General features: G+C 35.0%; 2 protein-coding genes across 3 annotated transcripts in view; one reads left to right on the top strand and one right to left on the bottom strand.

The window, feature by feature from the left end:
- The window catches only part of LOC135834738 (uncharacterized), a 136,148-nt gene that overhangs the window by 76,040 nt on the left and 36,032 nt on the right, over positions 1-24,076 (bottom strand). The gene's annotated exons all lie outside the window — the stretch shown is intronic.
- Positions 8,512-16,877, top strand: LOC135834732 (vesicular glutamate transporter 2-like). The gene is made up of 10 exons (XM_065348695.1): positions 8,512-8,674; positions 8,764-8,950; positions 9,069-9,299; positions 12,699-12,873; positions 12,979-13,109; positions 15,719-15,839; positions 15,905-16,038; positions 16,131-16,273; positions 16,366-16,486; positions 16,598-16,877. Exons 1-10 carry the CDS (start codon positions 8,652-8,654, stop codon positions 16,781-16,783), a joined length of 1,452 nt encoding a protein of 483 aa, XP_065204767.1. The 5' UTR covers positions 8,512-8,651; the 3' UTR covers positions 16,784-16,877.

Genomic DNA, 24,076 nt, shown 5'->3' on the forward strand with positions numbered 1-24,076 from the left:
GAGACCACGTGCTTAGTAACTACGAACAGTTCGAACGACGAACTCGAAGAGTGAATTTTAGACATAATAGGTAAGTAATTATATTCCAAATGAGAATGACCAAACCATTAACCATACGACAATTCACTCACTAACATCTTGAAATTAAAAGGTTATCAAATCATACAAATAATATTAAAATACCACATACCTTGAACTGATTCGATTTCATTTCGGCACGTAGATACTTATAAACAGATTACTGGACAGTGTTGCCAATGCCATATTGAAAAATCCCGCCAGATTGATCCTAAAAAACCGCTAAAAACCGCTAAATTCCATATAGCAAAATCGCTAGACTTCCCGCTAGATTTTCATCATTTTTTTAAAACCTCAAGTCACGTAAAAAATACAAAACTGATGAAGATTCAATTATTGTTAAAATTTTAAAACTGTACAAAAAAAACTAAAAACTAAAAAACAGTGAAATCATTCAAAAATTACCAAAGAATTGATGAAATTGAGTGGATGGGTTTTACAAAAGTTCAATTTCATTGATTTTTTTTTCAAAAATTCAATATTTTTTAGCTGAAATGCTGAATTTGTGAGTTAAAAATGGTAAAAGTGGCCATGAAGTCAAAAACGCTAGACTTCCCGCTAGCCGCTAGATTGACATTTTTTGGCGGTTTTCTATGTTCAAAATCGCTAGGAATAGCTTGAAAACCGCTAAATTGGCAACACTGTTACTGGAGTGGAGTCTCGACTAATGACTATTAAGTAAAACACCGAAACAATGAAGACAACCGAAGCCGAACTGATTAAAAAAGATGAAATAAAATGATGTAAATAGCAGCAGCGGAAAGTCGCGAGAAGAGTGAAACCAAAAGATCAAGTCGAGAATATCCGTAGGATGTTTGTTTGCAGCCTTTGCACCATACTGGACTTCGCTGTTGACGACGACGACGACGACGACGAAGTGTCAAGTGTGGTAACTAACTGGTTGTTACACTTGTTGGTTGTTTGTTTTGTACCCTGTACCAGTTCAAGGCGCCTTTTCTTCGCGCATCTGCGCAGTGCTCAGCTACCTAACTAGAACTACTTTCCTAAAATTTTTCACGCTGAACCGAATGAACCGGTAGGACTGTTTGGTACAGGGATTTTTCATTGCTAAATGCTAATGCTAGGCTGCTACTTGGCGATTTTTTTCTTCAAAGTGATGGTTGATGGTTTCCGTTTTCGATTAGAATTTATAAATTTAGATCGGAAAAGCACGTTCAAAAACCCCCATCAACCAAAGTTTAAGATGTTGAGATTCATTTTTTTCCTTTTACAAATTTTTTTTGAAAATTTTAAAAAACCAAGGTAAGGTTTTTTCAAGTCTCATTTATAATGGCCGAAATAAAAAATTACGAATAAAACGTAGACAAAAATAAAATTTCAAAGTGCTTTTTTTTACGAAAACTAAAATTACAAATTGAAAAAAAAACTTCGAAATTTTGTCCATGTTTTTTCCATACAGGGTGCCCAGAAATATCGAGTACCCCCAAAAAAGTTTTCAACTAAATGCTTTGGTTGGTCACATTGAATGATAATAATGATAGCACATGATTGGTTGTTGGACTGGAGAGATAACATTCCACCAATCATATGCATCTATTTCACGTTGCCAACCTATATTTTTAATGAAAAACTTTTTTAGGGGTACTCGATATTTCTGGGCACCCTGTAGCTTTTTTACCGTCATTGTAATTATAAATAGGTACGACTTCAACTTTTCATGAAATATTTTTCAAAACGAATCCAGTTCGAAAACTACGTACCAGCTTTTGACAATAAATTCTGAAGCCTCTAGGAAGCTTCTGATTTTCTACAAACATTTCAAATCGGTCTTGGAAGTGGTGAAAATGAACTTTAGCACCTACTTTTACATCTTTCATTTAGGCGATTTTTCTCAAAGGCTTGGTTACAGTGTCTATACTATTGGTGGATAAGTATGGCGAATTTGCCACCGAGAGCTTCAGGGTTGATAATTATTGCATGGAAGGTGGGTACCCTACAGCACCTTCCGTCAGGAAAGTTTCATACCCCCAGACCCCCCCCCCCCCCCGTTTTTGAGAAACCTCCCTTTTCTGAAATTACAATAAAAAAAATTTTCTCAGCCCCATGTGAACCGATTTTTTTCATTTTTTAGTATGTTGTAAACATTCATAAGAGGTAGCCCACAAAAATTTTCACCCCCTCCCCCCACACTTTCCACTTGAAATGGAGTTTTTTTTAGCTTTGTTTACCCGTTTTAGCGATGACCATGATTCGGCATAAAAATGGGAATAGCATTTTTAAGTGTGTTTTTGACCACTAAAAAACATATATTTTTTTCAAAAAAAAATTTGAGGTGGGCCGCGGTCAAAAATTGAGAAAACTTGCAGAGGGGGTAGAAATGGATTCTGGTGGTGTCGTTTCCATATGAATCGAACCTCCCGAGCACGAATATGACGTCCAATTTATTATTACCCTCATCCACGTCCCTTCAGTGCCTCTGCCCCCACCTCAATTCTAACTACATTGAAAGTTGAGCTATTTTCATAATGTTGGTGTCATTTCCATATGACTCGAACACCCCGAAAACGAATATGAAGTCCAATTTTATGCTACCCTCCTCCACACCCCTCCAGTGCCTCTACCCCCGCCTCAATTTTCACTATTTCAAAAGTTGAGCTACTCGTATTTTCATTAACTTTCATAAAAATTTAAGTAAGTACGTAATTAATAAAAATTTCCGCACTAAATTACACACAACAATGAATTTGTCGAAAAAAATGAATCTTTAATTTTAAGAAAAATAATGAGGGTTAAGTTGCACTAAACAATCTACAAAGTATTTACAACTGAGTTATACAGAAAAATATGATGATACTCGTCGGTAAAACAACAGCTAACTAACTAACTATTGACCATTGTTTTATTTGGAAGAGGATAATATTAAAATTATCCTCTCCCAATCACTCACTAACACTAGGAAACACAGAATATGTAAATTTACGGAATTATACCAATACTAGGAAACAGACATGGAAAAAGGTAAAAGAAAAGTCGTAAAAATCACCCACACAAAAACACTTCCAACAAAGTATTTTTTGTTAGTGTGTGCGTGATAACCCTCTGGAATGCACACACACAGTGGCATTCGGTGGTCTCATCAAAAAAGGGTAAAAAGACATAAAAAAAAGTCGTAAAAGTTTGACCACAAGCTGGGTGCAAATGGAAAAACATATGGAAAGACAGAAAGAAGACAGAAGGTAAATTGTACAATGATGAGCAGGTGAGTGATTAAAATGTATATGTAGATGTACGAAGTTGTAATATAACATGTTAAATTACGAGTTCATACATATAAGAGACAAAAATATGCGCTTTTGAAACGCAGTTTAACCAAATGCATATGCATTTAACAAAAGTATGTTTCGCGAAGGTTGAAAACTCAACGACATACAAAAACTGCTGAAAATGCGAGTAAAAAAATGACCATCGCAAGGTTCAAACTTTGACATTCAAGTTTCGAGATTTCCATTCGTGCCAAAAATAACACCCAACATTATGAAAATTATAGGTTTACACATTTCAAATAATAAAAATAGACGACGTGGCTGTAGCCTGAAAGGCGATGGATGAGAGTAGCGCTACATTGGACTTCATATTCGTGTTCGGGGTGTTCGATTCATATGGAAACGACACCAACATAATGAAAATAGCTCAACTTTTGATATAGGTAGTGAAAATTGAAGCGGGGGCAGAGGCACTGGAGGGGTGTGGATGATGGTAGCATAAAATTGGACTTCATATTCGTTTTCGGGGTGTTCGAGTCATATGGAAATGACACCAACATTATGAAAATAGCTCAACTTTCAATGTAGTTAGAATTGAGGTGGGGGCAGAGGCACTGAAGGGGCGTGGATGAGGGTAATAATAAATTGGACGTCATATTCGTGCTCGGGAGGTTCGATTCATATGGAAACGACACCTCGTTTACTATAAACAATAATTTACACATGAATCCATTTCTACTCCCTCTGCAAGTTTTCTCAATTTTTGACCACGGCCCACCTCAAATTTTTTTTTGAAAAAATATATGTTTTTTAGGGGTCAAAAACACACTTGAAAATGCTATTCCCATTTTTGTGCCGAATCATGATCATCGCTAAAACAGGCAAACAAAACTAAAAAACGCCATTTTGAGGGGAAAATGTGGGGGGGGGGAAGGGGGTGAACATTTTTGTGGGGCTAATTGTTTGCACCAACAAAACGAATCTGTTCAACTAAACCCACCCCAGCTCCCCCTTGGTAAAATTCATATTTTCTCATTTTACATAATTACTCGTACATTTTGTATTCAATTCACTTTTAAAGATTCAATTTTCTTAAATCTATGGGACATTTTCAAGATTTTTGCAGGACCACAAATTTACTCATTTTTTTTCTTTCCCAAAAAAGATGTCGCAAACGCGAATACATGTTAGTACCAATTTCCTAAGATAAAAATGAATGAAGTCGTTCTGGACAGGCATTAGAAATGGCGCAAAATATCACGCCTAATGGCTTGCTTGAACACTTAAAATTTTAGCAACCTACTCAAAACCATGTTTAATTTCTCAAATTCTCAAAGAAACCAAAAAGGCAATTTCAGTCATTTTAACTTTTCAACATTTCCATCAATTTTAATTTTCCTTTTATTTTTATGAACTGAAATAGGTCAACATTTGCACACAAACAGCAACTTTACCATCAGATTCATGATAATGAGGAACGCTAGCCATCATCACTTCACTTCTGGTAAAATTTTAATAAACACTTCATTTTCAATTTTATTTCACGTAAAATTAACCAAAAATTCTATACTCAAAATTTCATCAATCATTAAGCTTACTTTTAATTCGATCAATTCATTTCGAAATTTACATTTATCTATTTCACAACATTACTCATTTTATTTTTTTATTCGAATCAAATGGCTCAAAATTATAAATTTCAAAGTAGCCATATTATCAAATCAAAACACTCACCAGCCGGTGTGTAAGTTTGGCCATCATAATTCCTACAATAGTTCGCGAACAACACTCCACAAAACACAAGAAACTGGTAGGTAGGTACTAGGTACCTATTATCACGCAAATTCTGTCAAATAAGGACAAATTTTCGCGGAAAAAATTCGTCAATCAATCTCCAATTAATACACACGATTTTCTCCACATGCACTTGAATTTACTCAAAATAATGAGCTTAAAAAAAAAATATAACATTTATCAATTTTATCATCTTCAATTATGACTTCAAAATAACAAAGGAACATCTCTTTTCATTTTCCAGCAACTAATTTTTCCAGTTCAATATTCCAAATTCAAGATTCAACATTTTAATACATTTGCAAAAAAAAAAAAAATTGAAAACGTTTTCTACGTACTTTTAGTGAGTTACGTTCATTTTTTGATGATTGATAAATGAAACGATACAAAATAGTGAAAATATCAAAAAGTCAAACTTCAACATCTGTAATAGGTTGTTCTACTTTTTTTTTTAAAATCACTTTCTACATTTTACATACCTACTTACTTACATTTTCAGAAACACTCAACTCAATATCCTTTCCCCACACCTGTATAATTATGAAAATTAGGGTCTCCGGATTCTAAAAGTTGAGTACCTACCTACCCATGTGAGCTTTCGAGGGTACCGAAACTCAAGAAACGTTGTTGGCACTTGACAGGAGAGACTATAAATAAAACTATTCAAATTTTACGAGTAGGGTGTCAAAATGTGATTTGATACTCTATATAAATTCGATTCTGGAATCATTTTGTTCAAAAATTCTAAAGGAACGTTTTCAGTCATATGTATATTCTAACAGTGCAGGAAATTCATGAAAAATTTGTCAGTTTTTTTTTTGAAAAAATTAACAATTTTTAAAATTAAAAAAATATATACCTATCGCACCTCGGGAGTAATAAGGTCACATCTCAAAAAAATGAAATTTTACAGGAGAGTGTTTTTTTTTTTAAAAAAACTTGATTCATTATTTTTATCAACTTATAATTAATTGTCAGGAATGAATAGCACCTCATTTTAAAGATCTGGTATCCTACCTTCATTTAGCATAAGAACACTTTGAAAAATAAAATCTTAAAGAGGAAATATTTCAATGTTTGGAAAACATTTTGAGTTATAACCTTTCATTAAAGTTGATGTGGAGGCGAAAGGAAGCGTCCAAAAAAAATTTCATGATAATAAAGTTGTAGAGAATTAAATTTACAATCGACATAATGTCGTTAGTTTTTTTCTAGAGTGCTTAGTTTTTGAGTTTTTCTCAAAAAACTAAAATTTCATGATATGTCCAAATTCATTTTTCTGAAAAGTGATCAATTTAAAAAAATTTTTCCATTTGGTACAAACCAATAAAAAATGCACTCCTTGTGACTATTTCTAACTGACAAACATTCAAAACAATCAAAACTATTTGTTAACCTTTTGTATGTACGAAATTTGCTCAAAAAAGGTGGAGTTTTTTGAGATGTACTCTTAAAAAACTCCAAACAACTTGCAATGTTGTTGAGATTTTGAGTTGAGCCATTTGCGTTTTTTACAAGATCTATAGATAATGTACCCAACTCAAAGTGTAATTTTTGATTGAGGGGGGTCATACAAACCCCAAAAATGCAAAAACATCAAAATCAATTTTTTTGAGATGCGACCTTATTACTCCCGAGGTGCGATATGTTTTGTCTTCGATCTTTTTTTATTTTTCGGCTACTTTTTCTAGAAATTTTGACTGAAATAACTACTTTTACTACCTGCTCAAATTGGAAAAAAATTGGGCCACAAAAATGAAAATACCTACTTGATTTTGATGTTCAGCAGATGTACTAAAACTTAGTTTTTTTTCAATTTCTGGGTCATTCCATGTCAACTCAACCAAAAAAGGCAATTTTGAAAGTCATGTCTTTCGATTTCGCTCAAATTTTTTTTACAGTATATACCCACCAAGTAAGTAAGAATCCCGCAATAAGTTTGGTCCCAGCCCCCTCAGGAGGCGGGTGGGGGATTCCATTATTTTCACATTGTCTCGAGGTACACAACTTCAGCAGCACATTCCTCCAAAACTATAATACTATGATCAAAACTGATTTCACAGTTCGAAAGGACATTGCATTTAAAACTTTTTAAGTATTTTGAAATTTTCAAAAGTTGAAAGTTGAACTTTCAAATTGCAAGTTCAAATTTCAAAATGACGCTGTAAGTGGGAGCTACCATTTAAAATTTTGAAAAAATTTCCATAGATGTACCTCTTGATGTTTTTTCGAAATATTTAAGTTTCGAGATGGGATCTCTCAATGGAAGGGGAGCACCCCACCCCCAATTTTGGGCGAAACTTTCGAAAGAAAATTTGGGGCATGTGATATATCGAATTCTATGTTTTTGGTGACGCTAAACACGAATATGATGTCAGCTTTTTGGTAGGACCCCATCCACGGCCCCCAGCACCTCCCCAAGGGGGGTAAAAGTTCAAAAAAGTGTTTTGTTCGTGCAACACATGGAATAGTAAGTTTCTGGTGACGCTGAACACGAATATGATGTCAGATTTTTGATTGGACCCCATCCACGGCCCCCAAATTTTTTTTTTGGACTTTTACCTATTGGGGGAGGTTTTGGGGGCCATGGGTGAAGTCGATTTGAAAAACTATGGCAATATTCGTGTTCAGCGATATCGAAAATATACTATTTCATGTGTCACACGAATGTAACCATTTTGGGGGAAGGGGTTACCCCCTTGGGGAGGTGCTGAGGGCCGTGGACGGGTCCAATCAAACTTTATGCAATCAGATCTGATTAAATTATTTCAGATCCGCAACTTTCCTGGATCTAATTTAATCTGGCCAGGTCTAATCAGAATGGGCCTAATCAAAATTTTTATTTTATGAGAAATGATCAGTTTTTTTTGGGAGGGGGGGGAGAATTTTACATCCAGCTGGAGCAAAACCACTCAAAACTGTCAAACAATATTATTTTGGACCTAGGGCTAAACCGTAAATATATGGCTTTTAATTTTCAGAAATTTTCCAAAAATAGGAAACTTTGAAGAGTTAAAATATTGAATGTTAATAAATTTAATTTTATAGAAGGTGAGATGTTAAGTAAATAAATGATTTGTAAGTCCAGATTTTTCAGACTTTGAGGCCGAAGGCTTACCTACATTACGTTTCCCTAGGTGGGTATGTTTACTGGCCTAGGTTAGGTAACATACAAGTTTTAAAAGTTCTTTAAATACTCTGAATTTATTGTAAATAATATGAGACCCATACTGATTATAGTCAGTAGGCAACTATGTAATGTACTCGCAGATACAGAGAAATATTCGGTAAAAACCAGTGAAATTAAAACGAGAACTACGAACATCTTCAATTTCACGATTAGAGGGGGTAACGCTAAAACCTGATTTGATAGGCATCAATGTTTAATTAAAACAATCTTCCAACGACACGACCATGAAAAAACTACGCGTCGTGTACCTTCTCGTTATCAAAGTACGATAAAATGAAAGTGACAAGTGGATTAAGTGAGAACGAGACATTAAAATTTTCAAAAAGCCTCTGTCGGACTACAGGCGCCATATTATTTCTTCAACGATGGACAACAAATCCAATTTCAGGTTAGTTAAAATTAAATTTCCTGATTTAGTCAAGTAGGCTAAGAGTAGGTGTTAATTCAATCATAATTCGTATACAATTGTTTTATCAGAAGGAGCCTGGTGCCAACGGATGATTCTCCCGATTCAATATGGTACTCGAAACGATTTCTCGTGGCTGTTGTGATGTTTCTATGTTACGTAAATTCTTCGATGCAGATAAACAATATGAACATTGCAGTGGTCGAGATGACTTCAAACAAAACCATCACAGTTGCAGGAAATGAAACAATAGTTCGAGTAAGAGAAACAAGTAAAAAAATGAATACGTGTATTGTCATTTTTTTTAGCTAGGTAGGTAGGGGTACGTATTTATAGGTATGAGGAGGCACTTGCCTAATTTTTTGATGTTTTCTAGGTGGCTGAATTTCAATGGGATACAGTAACAATCGGTACGGTTTCCAGTATCCTTTGGTATGGAGGTTTATTCGCCTTTACTGCAGGATTTTTTGTTGATAAATTTGGTGGTTCGGGTACCTGTGTGATTAGCATGATGATATGTGGTGTTTTGACCATCCTGCTTCCAGTTATATTGAAAAACGATTACTTTGGGTTCTTGATGTGTCGTTTCATAACCGGATTCTTTTTGGTAGGTGATCGTGTAACTATTCGAAATGACTATTTTACACGTGGTTATCTTTCTGGTCAAAGCTGTTTTTTGTACGATTATTCGCCAACCTATAAAACGAATCGCGTTCTTATAGCCTGCCGACAGTGTCATGCGACTCGTAAAAACTACCTACATAGCGATGTTCTACGTTCCGAGTGTAGTTCAACTCACCTCGTGTAACCCCGCCTTTTGTTGATAGTTTCCGCTATGCACCACCAGCAATATGAGAATTACAACGTAAAAACTTAAATACTTGAAAAAAAAATCGGGATGAAGTGGATTCTGAAAGTTAATGACCCGGCGAACATTGTGGTGCAAAAAAAAAGTTTCTAGCTCCCCTCGGTTCCACTCCAAATGGGGGTCAAAAAAAGTGGGAACTGGAAATTACAATATTTTTGAAAAAAATGAACTCGTTATTGAATCTACCAAAAAAAGGAAGAAAAATGGCGTTTTCAAATTGTTTCTACCCCCCCCAATTTATCCCCCTTCAATGATTGAAATATTGACTGAGAAGGGTGGGGGTGAAAATATGAAAAATTCGAACGGGATGAACTCGATATTTACATATTTTCACATGGGGAGTACAATGGCGTTTTCAGATTTTTTTCTACCCCCCTCCAATTTATCCCCCACTTATTATATGAATTATTGAATGCGAGGGGAGGGGGTTAAAATATGAAAAATTCAAATGGGATGAACTCGATATTGACACAGTACGACTCGGGTAGTACGATGGCGTGTTCAAATTTTTTCTACCCCCTCCAATTAATCCCCCTCAAATTTTTGAAAAATTAAATTCGGGGGAGGGGGTGAAAATATGAAAAATTCAAACGGGATGAACTCGATATTTACATATTTTCACCTGGGCAGTACAATGGCGTTTTCAGATTTTTTCTACCCCCCTCCAATTTATCCCCCACTTATTATATGAATTATTGAATGCGAGGGGAGGGGGTTAAAATATGAAAAATTCAAATGGGATGAACTCGATATTGACACAGTACGACTCGGGGAGTACGATGGCGTGTTCAAATTTTTTCTACCCCCTCCAATTAATCCCCCTCAGTTTTTGAAAAATTAAATTCGGGGGAGGGGGTGAAAATATGAAAAATTCAAACGGGATGAACTCGATATTTACATATTTTCACCTGGGCAGTACAATGGCGTTTTCAGATTTTTTCTACCCCCCTCCAATTTATCCCCCACTTATTATATGAATTATTGAATGCGAGGGGAGGGGGTTAAAATATGAAAAATTCAAATGGGATGAACTCGATATTGACACAGTACGACTCGGGGAGTACGATGGCGTGTTCAAATTTTTTCTACCCCCTCCAATTAATCCCCCTCAGTTTTTGAAAAATTAAATTCGGGGGAGGGGGTGAAAATATGAATAATTCAAACGGGATGAACTCGATATTTACATATTTTCACCTGGGCAGTACAATGGCGTTTTCAGATTTTTTCTAACCCCCCTCCAATTTATCCCCCACTTATTATATGAATTATTGAATGCGAGGGGAGGGGGTTAAAATATGAAAAATTCAAATGGGATGAACTCGATATTGACACAGTACGACTCGGGGAGTACGATGGCGTGTTCAAATTTTTTCTACCCCCTCCAATTAATCCCCCTCAGTTTTTGAAAAATTAAATTCGGGGGAGGGGGTGAAAATATGAATAATTCAAACGGGATGAACTCGATATTTACATATTTTCACCTGGGCAGTACAATGGCGTTTTCAGATTTTTTCTACCCCCCCTCCAATTTATCCCCCACTTATTATATGAATTATTGAATGCGAGGGGAGGGGGTTAAAATATGAAAAATTCAAACGGGATGAACTCGATATTTACATAGTTTCACCTGGGGAGTACGATGGCGTTTTCAGATTTTTTCTACCCCCCTCCAATTTATCCCCCACTTATTATATGAATTATTGAATGCGGGGGGAGGAGGTCAAAATATGAAATATTCAAATGGGACGAACTCGTTATTTACATAGTTTCACCTGGGGAGTACGATGGCGTTTTCAGATTTTTTCTACCCCCCTCCGATTTATCCCCCTAAAATTTTTGAAAAATAAAATTTGGGGGGAGGGGGTGAATGGAAGAAGATAGAAAAAATTTGAAAACGCCACTGTAGTCCCCCGGTGAAACTCTGTAGATATCGAGTTCATCCCGCTTGAATTTTTCATATTTTCACCCCCTCCCCACAAATTTAATTTTTCAAAAATTAAAGGGGGATAAATTGAAAGGGGTAGAAAAAATTTGAACACGCCATCGTACTCCCCGAGTCGTACTGTGTCAATATCGAGTTCATCCCATTTGAATTTTTCATATTTTGACCCCCTCCCCCCGCATTCAATAATTCATATAATAAGTGGGGGGTAAATTGGAGGGGGGTAGAAAAAATCTGAAAACGCCATCGTACTCCCCAGATGAAACTATGTAAATATCGAGTTCATCCCGCTTGAATTTTTCATATTTTCACCCCCTCCCCCCGAATTTAATTTCTCAAAAATTGGGGGGGGGGATAAATTGGAGGGAGGTAGAAAAAATTTGAACACGCCATCGTACTCCCCGAGTCGTACTGTGTCAATATCGAGTTCATCCCATTTGAATTTTTCATATTTTGACCCCCTCCCCTCGCATTCAATAATTCATATAATAAGTGGGGGATAAATTGGAGGGGGGTAGAAAAAAATCTGAAAACGCCATCGTACTCCCCAGGTGAAAATATGTAAATATCGAGTTCATCCCGTTCGAATTTTTCATATTTTCACCCCCACCCTTCTCAGTCAATATTTCAATCACTGAAGGGGGATAAATTGGAGGGGGGTAGAAAAAATTTGAAAACGCCATTTTTCTTCCTTTTTTTGGTAGATTCAATAACGAGTTCATTTTTTTCAAAAATATTGTAATTTCCAGTTCCCACTTTTTTTGACCCCCATTTGGAGTGGAACCGAGGGGAGCTAGAAACTTTTTTTTTGCACCACAATGTTCGCCGGGTCATTAACTTTCAGAATCCACTTCATCCCGATTTTTTTTCTATTTGTTGTAATTCTCATATTGCTGGTACGTGCGTAGCGGAAACTATCAACAAAAGGCGGGGTTACACGAGGTGAGTTGAACTACACTCCGGACGTAGAACATCGCTATGTAGGTAGTTTTGTCGGCAGGATAAAAGCCTTGAATCTCATAGTGATCTGTAAACTTTTTTGATGGAAGAGCGTATTTAGCTTGGAGGATTGGCTTGAATGATTTTTAGAGTTGTTAGGTGATATTTTTTTTTGTGTGGAAGTTTTCAGTGATTTCTTATCATTTTCAACATTATTTGACTCTATTTTTATGTATTTTTGTTTCTGCTCCTGACAGAATTTGTTTTACGCGAGCACCTCCGAAGTATACTCGAGATGGTATCCAAAAAAAGAACGATCTACTTTAATAGCAATCGGTTGCAATGGAGCAAACTTCGGTACAGCGATCGCATTTCCTTTATTTGGATTCATCGCAGCTGAATGGGGATGGCAAATGGTATTCTATGTCTCAGGTACATACTTACTGCTTATCATATATGGCTCACTTAAAATGGTGTAATTTATTATAAATGTGAGGAGACTACTACATAGCTTATTTATTTCTTGTTACTATCTAGGTGCCATATCAATAATTATATCTCTACTCTGTCTGATAATTGTGAGGAATACACCTTCTCAGGATGGGTTGATTACTGAAGCAGAACTGTCCTATATTCTTGAGGAGACTGACGACGCTTCTCGAAACAAAGTACATACCTATACAGCTACCTGATTAAATTAATTTATCACTTGTATCATAGTCCGGCATATGACAATAGGAGTAATTGCACCCCCCCCGCCGATCCTACGGGACAACTTTTTTCTTAAAGGGGACACCCTAAGGAACATTTTGGAGCAAACTTGCCAAAAAAAAAGTTGGCCTTACTTACAAAATGGCGGCCATTTTGATTGACAGGTCAGCCAAAATCGCAAATTTCGCGTTTCATCATAGGACTTGCACGAAATTTTTCAAACTTTACAAAGGTAGATCGAAAGATCATGCAAAAATTTATCACCTGTCAAAATTTCAAGTGCTAAAGTGCGTTTTTCGATTTTTGGTGAATTTTTGAAAATCGAATTTAGCCCAAAAATGAGGGAAAAAATCAAAATTTCACCAAATTGACCAAGAAAGCTGAAATTTGGGATATACCCTATTTTCGACACGCTAAATCGATTGGAAACGGTTTCAACCCGTTTTGAGCAGTTCTAGAGCTTCCAGCAGATTTTTGAAACTCGAAATTCCCACAAAATTGCATCAAACTGGAGTTGTAAAGCTGAAATTTATTCTAAAAACTAATTTCAATACGCTACGAGGTGAATTTCAAGTCGTTTTGGAGCCTCCAGTGACTTTTTTGAAAATAACCGGAGCCTCCAGTAGATTCTTGAAACTTTAAATTTCTCCAAATTTCATCAAACTGAGATGGAGAGTCGAAATTCATTCTGCAAACTAATTTTAACACTCTCTGAAGACGACTTCAGGTGGGTTCAAGTCATTTTAGAGCCTCCAGCGACTTTTTAAAAAATTACTGGAGCCTCCAGTAGATTTTTGAAACTTGAAATTTCCCCAAAATTTCATCAAACTGTGATGGAGAGTCGAAATTCATTCTGCAAACTAATTTCAATAAGCTACGAAGTTGACTGCTGCTGGATTTCAATTTGTTTTGGAGCCTTAGGCGACTTTTTGAAAGGTTATATGGCATTTTTTTGGAAAATTGAAATTTCCTAAAAATTGCTGGAAGCTTCAAAACCATTTGAAACCACCATGTAGTCTGCGAATTAAATTTCAGCTTGCCAACTCCATTTGATAAATTAATGTTGGGGAAATCTCAAGTTTCAAAAATGTACTGGAGGCTCTAAAATGTCTTGAACCCACCTGAAGTCGTCTTCAGAGGGTGTTAAAATTGGAGTGTAGGGTAAATTTTAGCTTTCCATCTCCATTTGATGAAATTTTGTGAAAATTTTAAGTTTCTAACATCTGCTGGAGGCTCCTGTAATTTTCAAAAAAGTCGCTGGAGGCTCTAAAATGACTTGAACCCACCGGAATAAGTCGTCTTCAGAGGGTGTTAAAATTAGTTTGCAGAATGAATTTCGACTCTCCATCTGAATGTGATGAAATGTTGTGAAAATTTAAAGTTTAAAAAATCGGCTGGAGGCTCCACTAATTTTCAAAAAAGTCGCTGGAGGCTCCAAAACAAATTGAAATCCACCAGCAGTCAACTTCGTAGCTTATTGAAATTAGTTTGCAGAGTGAATTTCGACTCTCCGTCTCAGTTTGATGAAATTTTGGGGAAATTTCAAGTTTCAAAAATCTGCTGGAGGCTCCAGTAATTTTCAAAAAAGTTGCTGGAGGCTCTAAAATGACTGAACCCACCTGAAGTCGTCTTCAGAGGATATTAAAATTCGTTTGCAGAATGAATTTCGACTCTCCATCACAGTTTGATGAAATTTTGGGGAAATTTCAAGTTTCAAAAATCTACTGGAGGCTCCGGTAATTTTTTAAAAAGTCGCTGGAGGCTCTAAAATGACTTGAACCCACCTGAAGTCGTCTTCAGAGGGTGTTAAAATTAGTTTGCAGAATGAATTTCGACTCTCCATCTCAGTTTGATGAAATTTGGAGAAATTTAATGTTTCGAGAATCTACTGGAGGCTCCGGTTATTTTCAAAAAAGTCACTGGAGGCTCCAAAACGACTTGAAATTCACCTCGTAGCGTATTGAAATTAGTTTTTAGAATAAATTTCAGCTTTACAACTCCAGTTTGATGCAATTTTGTGGGAATTTCGAGTTTCAAAAATCTGCTGGAAGCTCTAGAACTGCTCAAAACGGGTTGAAACCGTTTCCAATCGATTTAGCGTGTCGAAAATAGGGTATATCCCAAATTTCAGCTTTCTTGGTCAATTTGGTGAAATTTTGATTTTTTCCCTCATTTTTGGGCTAAATTCGATTTTCAAAAATTCACCAAAAATCGAAAAACGCACTTTAGCACTTGAAATTTTGACAGGTGATAAATTTTTGCATGATCTTTCGATCTACCTTTGTAAAGTTTGAAAAATTTCGTGCAAGTCCTATGATGAAACGCGAAATTTGCGATTTTGGCTGACCTGTCAATCAAAATGGCCGCCATTTTGTAAGTAAGGCCAACTTTTTTTTTGGCAAGTTTGCTCCAAAATGTTCCTTAGGGTGTCCCCTTTAAGAAAAAAGTTGTCCCGTAGGATCGGCGGGGGGGGGGGGGGGTGCAATTACTCCTATTATCATATGCCGGACTATCACTTGACAAAAAAAGTTCACTAGTACTCATCTTAATTGATTTTTTTTTCTAGATGCATCATCCTTACAAAATAATTCTCTCGTCAGGACCAGTTTATGCTGTTTGTTTTGGGAAATTTACTTTATTATGGTTAACTATAATTCTTTCGGCTTGCTTGCCTTTATACGTCAAAGGTAAGGATGAGATCATCGTATAAAAATACTCCTTGAGCAGTATTAATTTTGCATATAATTTTCAGACCTTACAGGCAGAGAGACTGGTGAAATAGGTCTGATTTCGTCGATCCCTACTATCGCTCAAATATTCATGATTCCTATCGCTGGCCTACTCTTGGACAGATGGAAAAATACTACATCTATCAAATTAACTTTGGTAGTCTACCTATTCCACTAATCAATTTGAAATTGTTCAAATTATCCGGTTAATTGGTAATACCTATTGTGGTTTCATTTGTTTTATGATAGATGCACAAGATAACTGTTGGCATCGCTTATCTTGCGTCAAGTTTACTTTTCGGGATTGTTGTTCTCGCGAGCGATTTCACGACATCTATGATTATTTTCGTATTCATTCAGATAATTGCATCGATTGTTTCTGTAGTCATCGAGTAAGAGCCGGACAATTGTTTCAAATTAGATAGGCACCTATCGATAATGAATATGGATATTTTCTATCGTTTCTTTTCTATTTTATTTGCAGACCAATTATTGTTGGCCTTTCTCCCAGCGATTCCAGCGTGGTTTCCGGATTGAGTAAATTTTTAGGCTGCACTGCTGTCATTATTTCAAGAACTTGCGTTGGGTTCCTGACAATAAATCATGTAAGCCTCTTGTATTTTGTTTCCAGTAATTTATGTAGGTACACGTGCTAGGATTTTGAGCATGGACAGCACCTATGTAAGTATAATTTGAAACATGGTTGATTTTTTCAGAGTCTGCTCGAATGGAATAATTGTTTCCTATTAACCATCGGTGTTTTGATTTTTGGTACTGTAATATTTATTGTACTCGGATCCAGCGAAGCTCAACCTTGGTCTTCTGTTTCATCGGATCAAGAACGAGCACGATTAGTGAAAATCAAGTATAGGAGGAGAAAATCGTCCACCAATAGCTTTTAATGAATGAAATGGTTCTTCAGAGTTACCTATGTACATGTTGATTGTGATATGAGCTTATTTGATTAAGTAAAATTAAATTGATCCCCTGTAGAAAGTTATTTTTTTAAATGGTTTTAATGTTTTTTTTTTACCTTTTTTTTTTTTTTTGGTTGGATCTCTTTGCATTTTTTAAACAAGTTTTTAATTTTGATTTTGAATAGATTTTACAAGCATTTAACCAAATTTTGTGATTTTAAGTTAGGTACTGAATTCTACATTAAAAATTGTTGGAATTGACCTTTCTAATTTCTGTCTTCTTATAGATGGATGCTTTTTCCAAAATTGGATTCTGAGGAACTGACAATAGAAGTATTCCAACTAGCACAAAATTTTTGAACAAGACAAACGGAAAATCGAAAGAGGGCACCAAAATACACCAGAGCTCAAATTTCAGCCGTTGAAATTCATTTTTCAAGTTTTGGCGGATTTTTTATATTTCAAATTTGGTCCATTTTCCACGAAAAAGTTCAAATTGACATAAAGTACCTACCGAAATTTTGTTTATACCCTATACATCGCTGGTAGGCTCTCTGCACGCGAAGCATGGTTAGTGTTTACAAAGGAATTTGATGATAAGGCAGAAGACCAAATATTCCGCGAATGCCTGAATTTCTTTAGTACTGAGTGGAATGATTACGAAGATGCGCCCTCTGTTGCTGCTCGAATTAAAAATCAACACCGAGAATTTCAAGCTGGTCTGGAAAATTGCAAAATCAAGACAGTTGATAAGCTGTTAGAAATATTATTCGTTTCAAAAGTATTACACATTCTTCCGAGTCGTTTCGAAGCTTTTAAATCGAGCTACCTTCTTCTCAATGCTCAAGCTGATAAGTCACTAAGCAATTTGTCTGATTTGCTTATCATGCACGAGCGCAACGTTGCACCAGTACATAGTTCATTGTCGTCATCGTCATCAGAAGCTATGTTCGCTAAATCTGGTCAGAAGAGTGGTTCGAATGTCGTTGCAAAAATGTCTGGTGATCAATCCGTTCGAAATCATCAGAGAAACGCCCAAGTGTGTAAATACTGTTCTGGGAAAGGGCACTGGCTCAAAAAGTGCTCGCAGTGGATCAATGATGGTAAACCACCCTTTCCTGCTCGTGCTAATGATACTTCTGGTTGTTCCCCTCAAGTCAACTATTCTGGTTGTTTACCAAAACTCAACGATATCGATTCAGGACCTAAAAGCGCTCTACTCGCTGATTGTGAGCAACTGAATCTCTTTTCATCTTCGTCAGATCAATCTTGGTGGATTGATAACGGTGCAACGAAGCACATCATGCCGAATCGAGAATGGTTTCACACGTACAAAACATTTTTGAAACCAAATTACGTCAAAGCTTCTGGCAGTTGCGTCATAGCAGTTGGTCATGGATCGATCGAAGTTGCTAGCTTTGTAAATGGTCAACTTGTCAAGTTCGATTTGACTGACGTATGGCACGTTCCTGGTATTTCAAAGAATTTGTTCTCAGTTGTCACGGCTCACGATAAAAAGCCAGAGAGCCGATTTTATTTGAATCCAACGTTCTGCAAATTCGAGGCAGATAATTGAGTTATGTTCACCAGTTTGAGATCAAAAAATGGTTCTCTTTTGAAAGCGTCGTTCGAGACCATTTTGCCGGAACCGCAGGTGAATGCTGTTGAGAGCAGCGAAATTGTACAACTTTATCACGAACGATGGGGCCATATGGATAAAAATCCTGTTCGAGCTAAACTTGCAGAATTGGGCCTGAAGAAACGATCGAAGGAAACTAAAACTGATTTGAGCAAACCCTGTCAATTTGAGAAAGTTCATTGCGAAACGTTCGAAAAATGTTCTTCGACAAGAGCAGTTGGTGAGCTGCTTTCTGGTGATATTTGTGGGCCATTCGATTGTTCCTTTGGTGGTCGCAAATATCTCATCCTTATTAAAGATGATTATTTGAATTATCATCATTATACGTTCGTCGAGAAGGAGAAAACTGCCGCAGTAGTATCTCTTTGCGTTTGAGAGGTTCTATCCCAAGCTCGTGCCCTTGGTCATCAAGTGTTAGAATTTCAGTCTGACAACCAAGGCGAGTTCAATAACAAAGTAGTTCGTTCAGTATTACAAGAGTTCAATGTTCATCATCAGTTTACGCCACACACTACTGTTGAACGCGGTAGCAGTGCAATCGTCGAGTTGGCGCAAACATTGAAATATTTGAATCCAGAGATTACATATCTGATTGAAATCTGGGCTGAACTTGTTACCACCGCTTCGTATTTGCTGAATCGAGTAGGCAAATCATCAATCAACGGTTCGACTCCTTAGGAGATGTGGTTTGGTGTACCACCGCGAATAAAACATCTTCGAATTGTTAGTTCAAAATGTTATGTTAACATTCCAATCCAGTCACGTCGAAATCTGGATAAAAAGGTTCTCGAAGGTTACCTCGTCGGATACGATGGTGATGAGCAGTATTGAGTTTAAGTTCCAGGGAAATGTGACATTGTTATTTTGAAAGATGTCACCTTCTACAAGAAACTTCGAGATTGCGACCAACAAGTTACCTTACCAATCAATCGAGATTTGTTTGATCCAATTGATAACGATAATGATACCGATACGGATACCGAAAGCAGGGATGCAAAGGAAAAGAACAGTGCACCTTCTACATTGAAGTCATCACCTGTTACGCCGAAATCTTTGACCAAATTGACTCTGAAAAGTTCACCGAAATCATCGAATAGTTCTTTGCTCGAGAATGACGAATTCGATGACGCTAATGATATTATCAACACTGATATCAACCAAGATTGTCAAGATGATTCTATACTCGGTTCAGACTTGGCAAAATGGCGATTATTACGCGGCCAAAATCGCTCGAAATCTCAAGACGTCAACCATCACGCTAATTGCGTTGAGATTGAGATTTTCTCGACTGAAATAGAAGCTTCACCGAAATTGTACGCAGAAGCTGTTCCTAGCCAAAATCGGTTTAATTCAAAAGACCCTATGTACACCGTGATCCGTTCCATAGCCGCTAACAATGCGCCGGATTTACGTTCAAGATCTCCGGGAAAGCGATCAGACATCAATAAGTCTGATATTTCCATTCGATCATCGATTAGCAGCAAACAAGCTGCTGTTAAGTCGCCAGAGACACGTCAAAATCACTCTGGAAAATCCTACCACTGAAAGCATCAGCTGCCTACATCACGTAATTCAAAGACAGCTCCAACTTTCCAGCTTTGCTCAATTCGCCGGATGTCTGAGTCCATTTTACTCGACAACTGGCGTACCTATTCAAATATGCTGACGCGGCAATTTGTGGATCCAGGTAGCTGATCGAGTTGCTTATCCGAGTTCATCGCCGCTATTGAAGCATCTTTAACATTGACCGAATTCAAGGAAACATGATCAACGTTTTTCATGTTCGTACAGAGCAGTTTTTATTTTTGCTCGATCGTTTCCGTTCACATTATGGCAATTTTATTCCGTTTTATTTTCGTGTATATAAATCTTTGTATTAGTGTTAATATGTTCGAATACATTTTTATTTCGAATGTGCGCATCATATTTTATTAAATTGCAATAAATGAAGTAGAAATGAAATTCAGCACCTGCAAATTATGTATCTATGTGTTTGTGACCCTTTCGATTGAATATGAGTTGATACATATTTTAAAAATCCGTTTGTTGTGGATTAAATCCAAAATTTTCTTCAGCGATTGTTTTTTTTTAGGTAAATAAAAAATTAATGACAGCGAGCGAATGAACGAAGAATGCTTGAATTTTGTTCAAGCTCTATTTTCAATCTCCGAAGTCGATTTATGACGATTTTGAGCCATTTTGCAGCCTTCGAAGAGCGTAATAATCTGCCAATTAAAATATCCCCCCCTCAAAAAAAAAAAACCATAAAAGTAAACTTTAGAGCTTCATCTTCGAACCGAAGTTAAATTTTTACTCAAAATAGTCAAAATAATAAGCTTAAAAAAAATAAAACATTTATCAATGTTATCATCTTCAATTCTGACTTCAAAATAAGAAAGGAACATCTCTTTTCATTTTCCAGCAGCTCATTTTTCCAGTTCAATCTTCCAAATTCAAGATTCAATATTTTAATACATTCGCAAAAAAAAAAAAAATTGAAAACGTTTTCTACTTTCAGTGAATTACGTTCATTTTTTGATCATTGATAAATAAAACGATACAAAATAGTGAAAATATCGAAAAATCAAACTTCAAAATCTGTAACAGGTTGTTCAACTTTTTTTTTTTTAAATCACTTTCTACGTACATTTTACGTACCTACCTAGGTATTTACATTTTCAGAAACACTCAAGTCAATATCATTTCCCCACACAAAGGTATAATAATGAAAATTAGGGTCTCCGGATTCTAAAAGTTGAGTATCTAACCATGAGAGTTTTCGAGGGTGCAGAAACTCAAGAAAAGTTGTTGGCACTTGACAGGAGAGACTGTAAATAAAAATATTCAAATTTTCACGAGTTGGGTGTCAAAATGTATGTGATTTGATACACTGTATATTATAAATTCGATCCTGAAATCATTTTATTCAAAAATTCTAAAGGAACGTTTCCTTTTCGGTCATATTTATTCTAACAGAGCAGGAAATTCATGAAAAACTTATCAGTTTTTTTGAAAAAAAATTAACAATTTTTATAAATAAAAAAAATATAAGTATTTTTCGTCTTCGATCTTTTTTTTATTTTTCGGCTACTTTTTCTAGAAATTTTAACTGAAATAACTACTTTTACTACCTGCTAAAATTGAAAAAAAAAATTGGGTCACAAAAATGAAAATACCTACTTAATTTTGATGTTCAGCAGATGTACAAAAACCACGTATACTATGTATCTATTTTTTTTTCAATTTATATTTTTTATGAGTTGAATTAAAACATAATTAATTTTCCCCAAAAACATGTAGACTTTCGGATCATCTCATTTTTTTTTCTTCAAAATAAAGGGCTGTCGATTGCACACGTGAAGGGTCGAATTCAAAAAATGAATAGCAATCCCAAATCGTTGATCGACATATTATCACATTCTATCGTTAACATTTTTCTTTTTTTTTCCCTTACAGGAAAACTTTCCCAATGACTGACGATAAATTTTGCACCTAACAAAGCCAGATTGAATGAGCATACAAAAATAGGTACCCCAAGAACGAAAATTTTAGATACCTACCTATTTCTATTTGACTTCCTTTTTGGAACTTCGAAGAATTCTCGAAAAATAAATAAAACTCAAAAAATGTGAGAAAAAATCCAAATTTTACGTAACTGAGCAAATTGACAACTGAAGGAATAATTCTCATAAACCAATTAGCAAGGTTCCTGGAAGCTGTGCAAAAAATGAAAAATACGAGAATATTCAACCACGATTGAAAAAAAAAAGAAACAGAAACAATGTCAACATTTGGAAAAAAAATCATGTATTTTTTACCAAGTTTTTATACTTTATCATCTTTCAAATGAAAAAAAAAAACAAGGAAACAATTACTTAAATATTAAACATCTAATTACATAAAGGAACATCAATGAAAAAATAGTAAAAAAAAATATTGACTTGACAACCTTAAGTTTTATTCTCACAACTTGAAAGTTGAAATTAATGAATAAGAAAAATAAAAAAAATAAAAAAAAACGAAAAAATCAACACCCAATTGGAACATTGATAAAAATAGGAAAAAACATAGTAGGTAATAAAAAAAAAATTAAACTATCTACGTGAAATTTCAAAACGTTTCAATATTAAAATGTGACAGCTACCTACATTATTACAAATTACTCGAGACTTTAGTTTTCTTCTTACAATTTGAAATTAGAAATGAATGAAAAAAAAAAAAACGAAAACGAAATAAAAAAATCAAAACAAAAATCAAAAAAACGAAAAAGAAATAAAAAAACGTAAAAAATAAACATCTTACTAGAACATTGAAATTATTAACAAAAATAGGAAAAAAAACATAGTAATTAAAAAATAAACGAACTTGACAAAATAACGTTTCTATCTACGTAAAATTATATGTAGATAAAGAGTTTCAATATTACAATGTGACTGCTACCTACATTATTACAAATTACTCGAGACTTTAGTTTTATTCTTACAATTTGAAATAAGAAATGAATGAAAAAAAAAGAAAAAGAAAGTGACAGCTACCTACATTACGACGATTACTCAAGACTTTAGTTTTATTCTTACTCTTAAAATTTGAAATTAGAAATGAATGAAAAAAAAGAAAAAGAAAAAAACGAAAACAAAAACCAAAAAAAAACGAAAAAAAATCTACATCAAACTGGAACAATGACATTGATAAAAATAGGAAAAAACATAATAATAACAAAATAAATAAACTTGACAAAATAACGTATCTATCTAGACGTAAAATTTTAAAGAGTTTCAATTTTACAATATGACAGCTACCTACATTATTACGATTACTCAAATCTTTAGTTTTACAATTTGAAATTAGAAATGAATGATAAAAAAAAAGAAAAAGAAAAAACGAAAAAAATCGACATCAAACTGGAACATTGATAAAAATAGGAAAAAACATAGTAATAAAAAAATAATCAACTTGACAAAATAACGTTTCTATCTACGTAAAATTTTAAATAGTTCAATATTACAATATGACAGCTACCTACATTATTACGATTACTCAAATCTTTAGTTTTACAATTTGAAATTAGAAACGAATGAAAAAAAAAAAAGAAAAAGAAAAAAACGAAAAAAATCGACATCAAACTGGATCATTGATAAAAATAGAAAAAAAAACATAGTAATAAAAAAATAATCAAACTTGACAAAATAACGTTTCTATCTACGTAAAATTTTAAATAGTTCAATATTACAATATGACAGCTACCTACATGACTACGATTACTCAAATCTTTAGTTTTATTCTCACGTACAACTTGAAAGTTGAAACGAATTTAAAAAATAAAACGAAAAAAAATCTACATCGAACTGGAACATCGATAAAAATAAGAAAAACCATAGGTACCTTTGTACCAATAAAAAAATGATATAAAATTGACGAAATTACTTAAATACGTAACAATTTTAAGAGCTTTAATATCCAAAGTCTTTAGATCTCACTAGGTTTACAACCTATTATCTTTCGAAAAATAATCAAAGTCTATAGATGAACAAAGGTCGTGTTCTAAAAAATAAACTAGGTCAAAACAACAAGAATAAAACAACCCATCGAGATGAAAAATTCGAAATTCGACAGTCAGATTCTATGCAGAAGATCCAGCA

The sequence above is a fragment of the Planococcus citri genome, chromosome 2 (assembly GCF_950023065.1).
Source record: "Planococcus citri chromosome 2, ihPlaCitr1.1, whole genome shotgun sequence".
In the NCBI taxonomy this organism is placed as follows: domain Eukaryota; kingdom Metazoa; phylum Arthropoda; class Insecta; order Hemiptera; family Pseudococcidae; genus Planococcus; species Planococcus citri.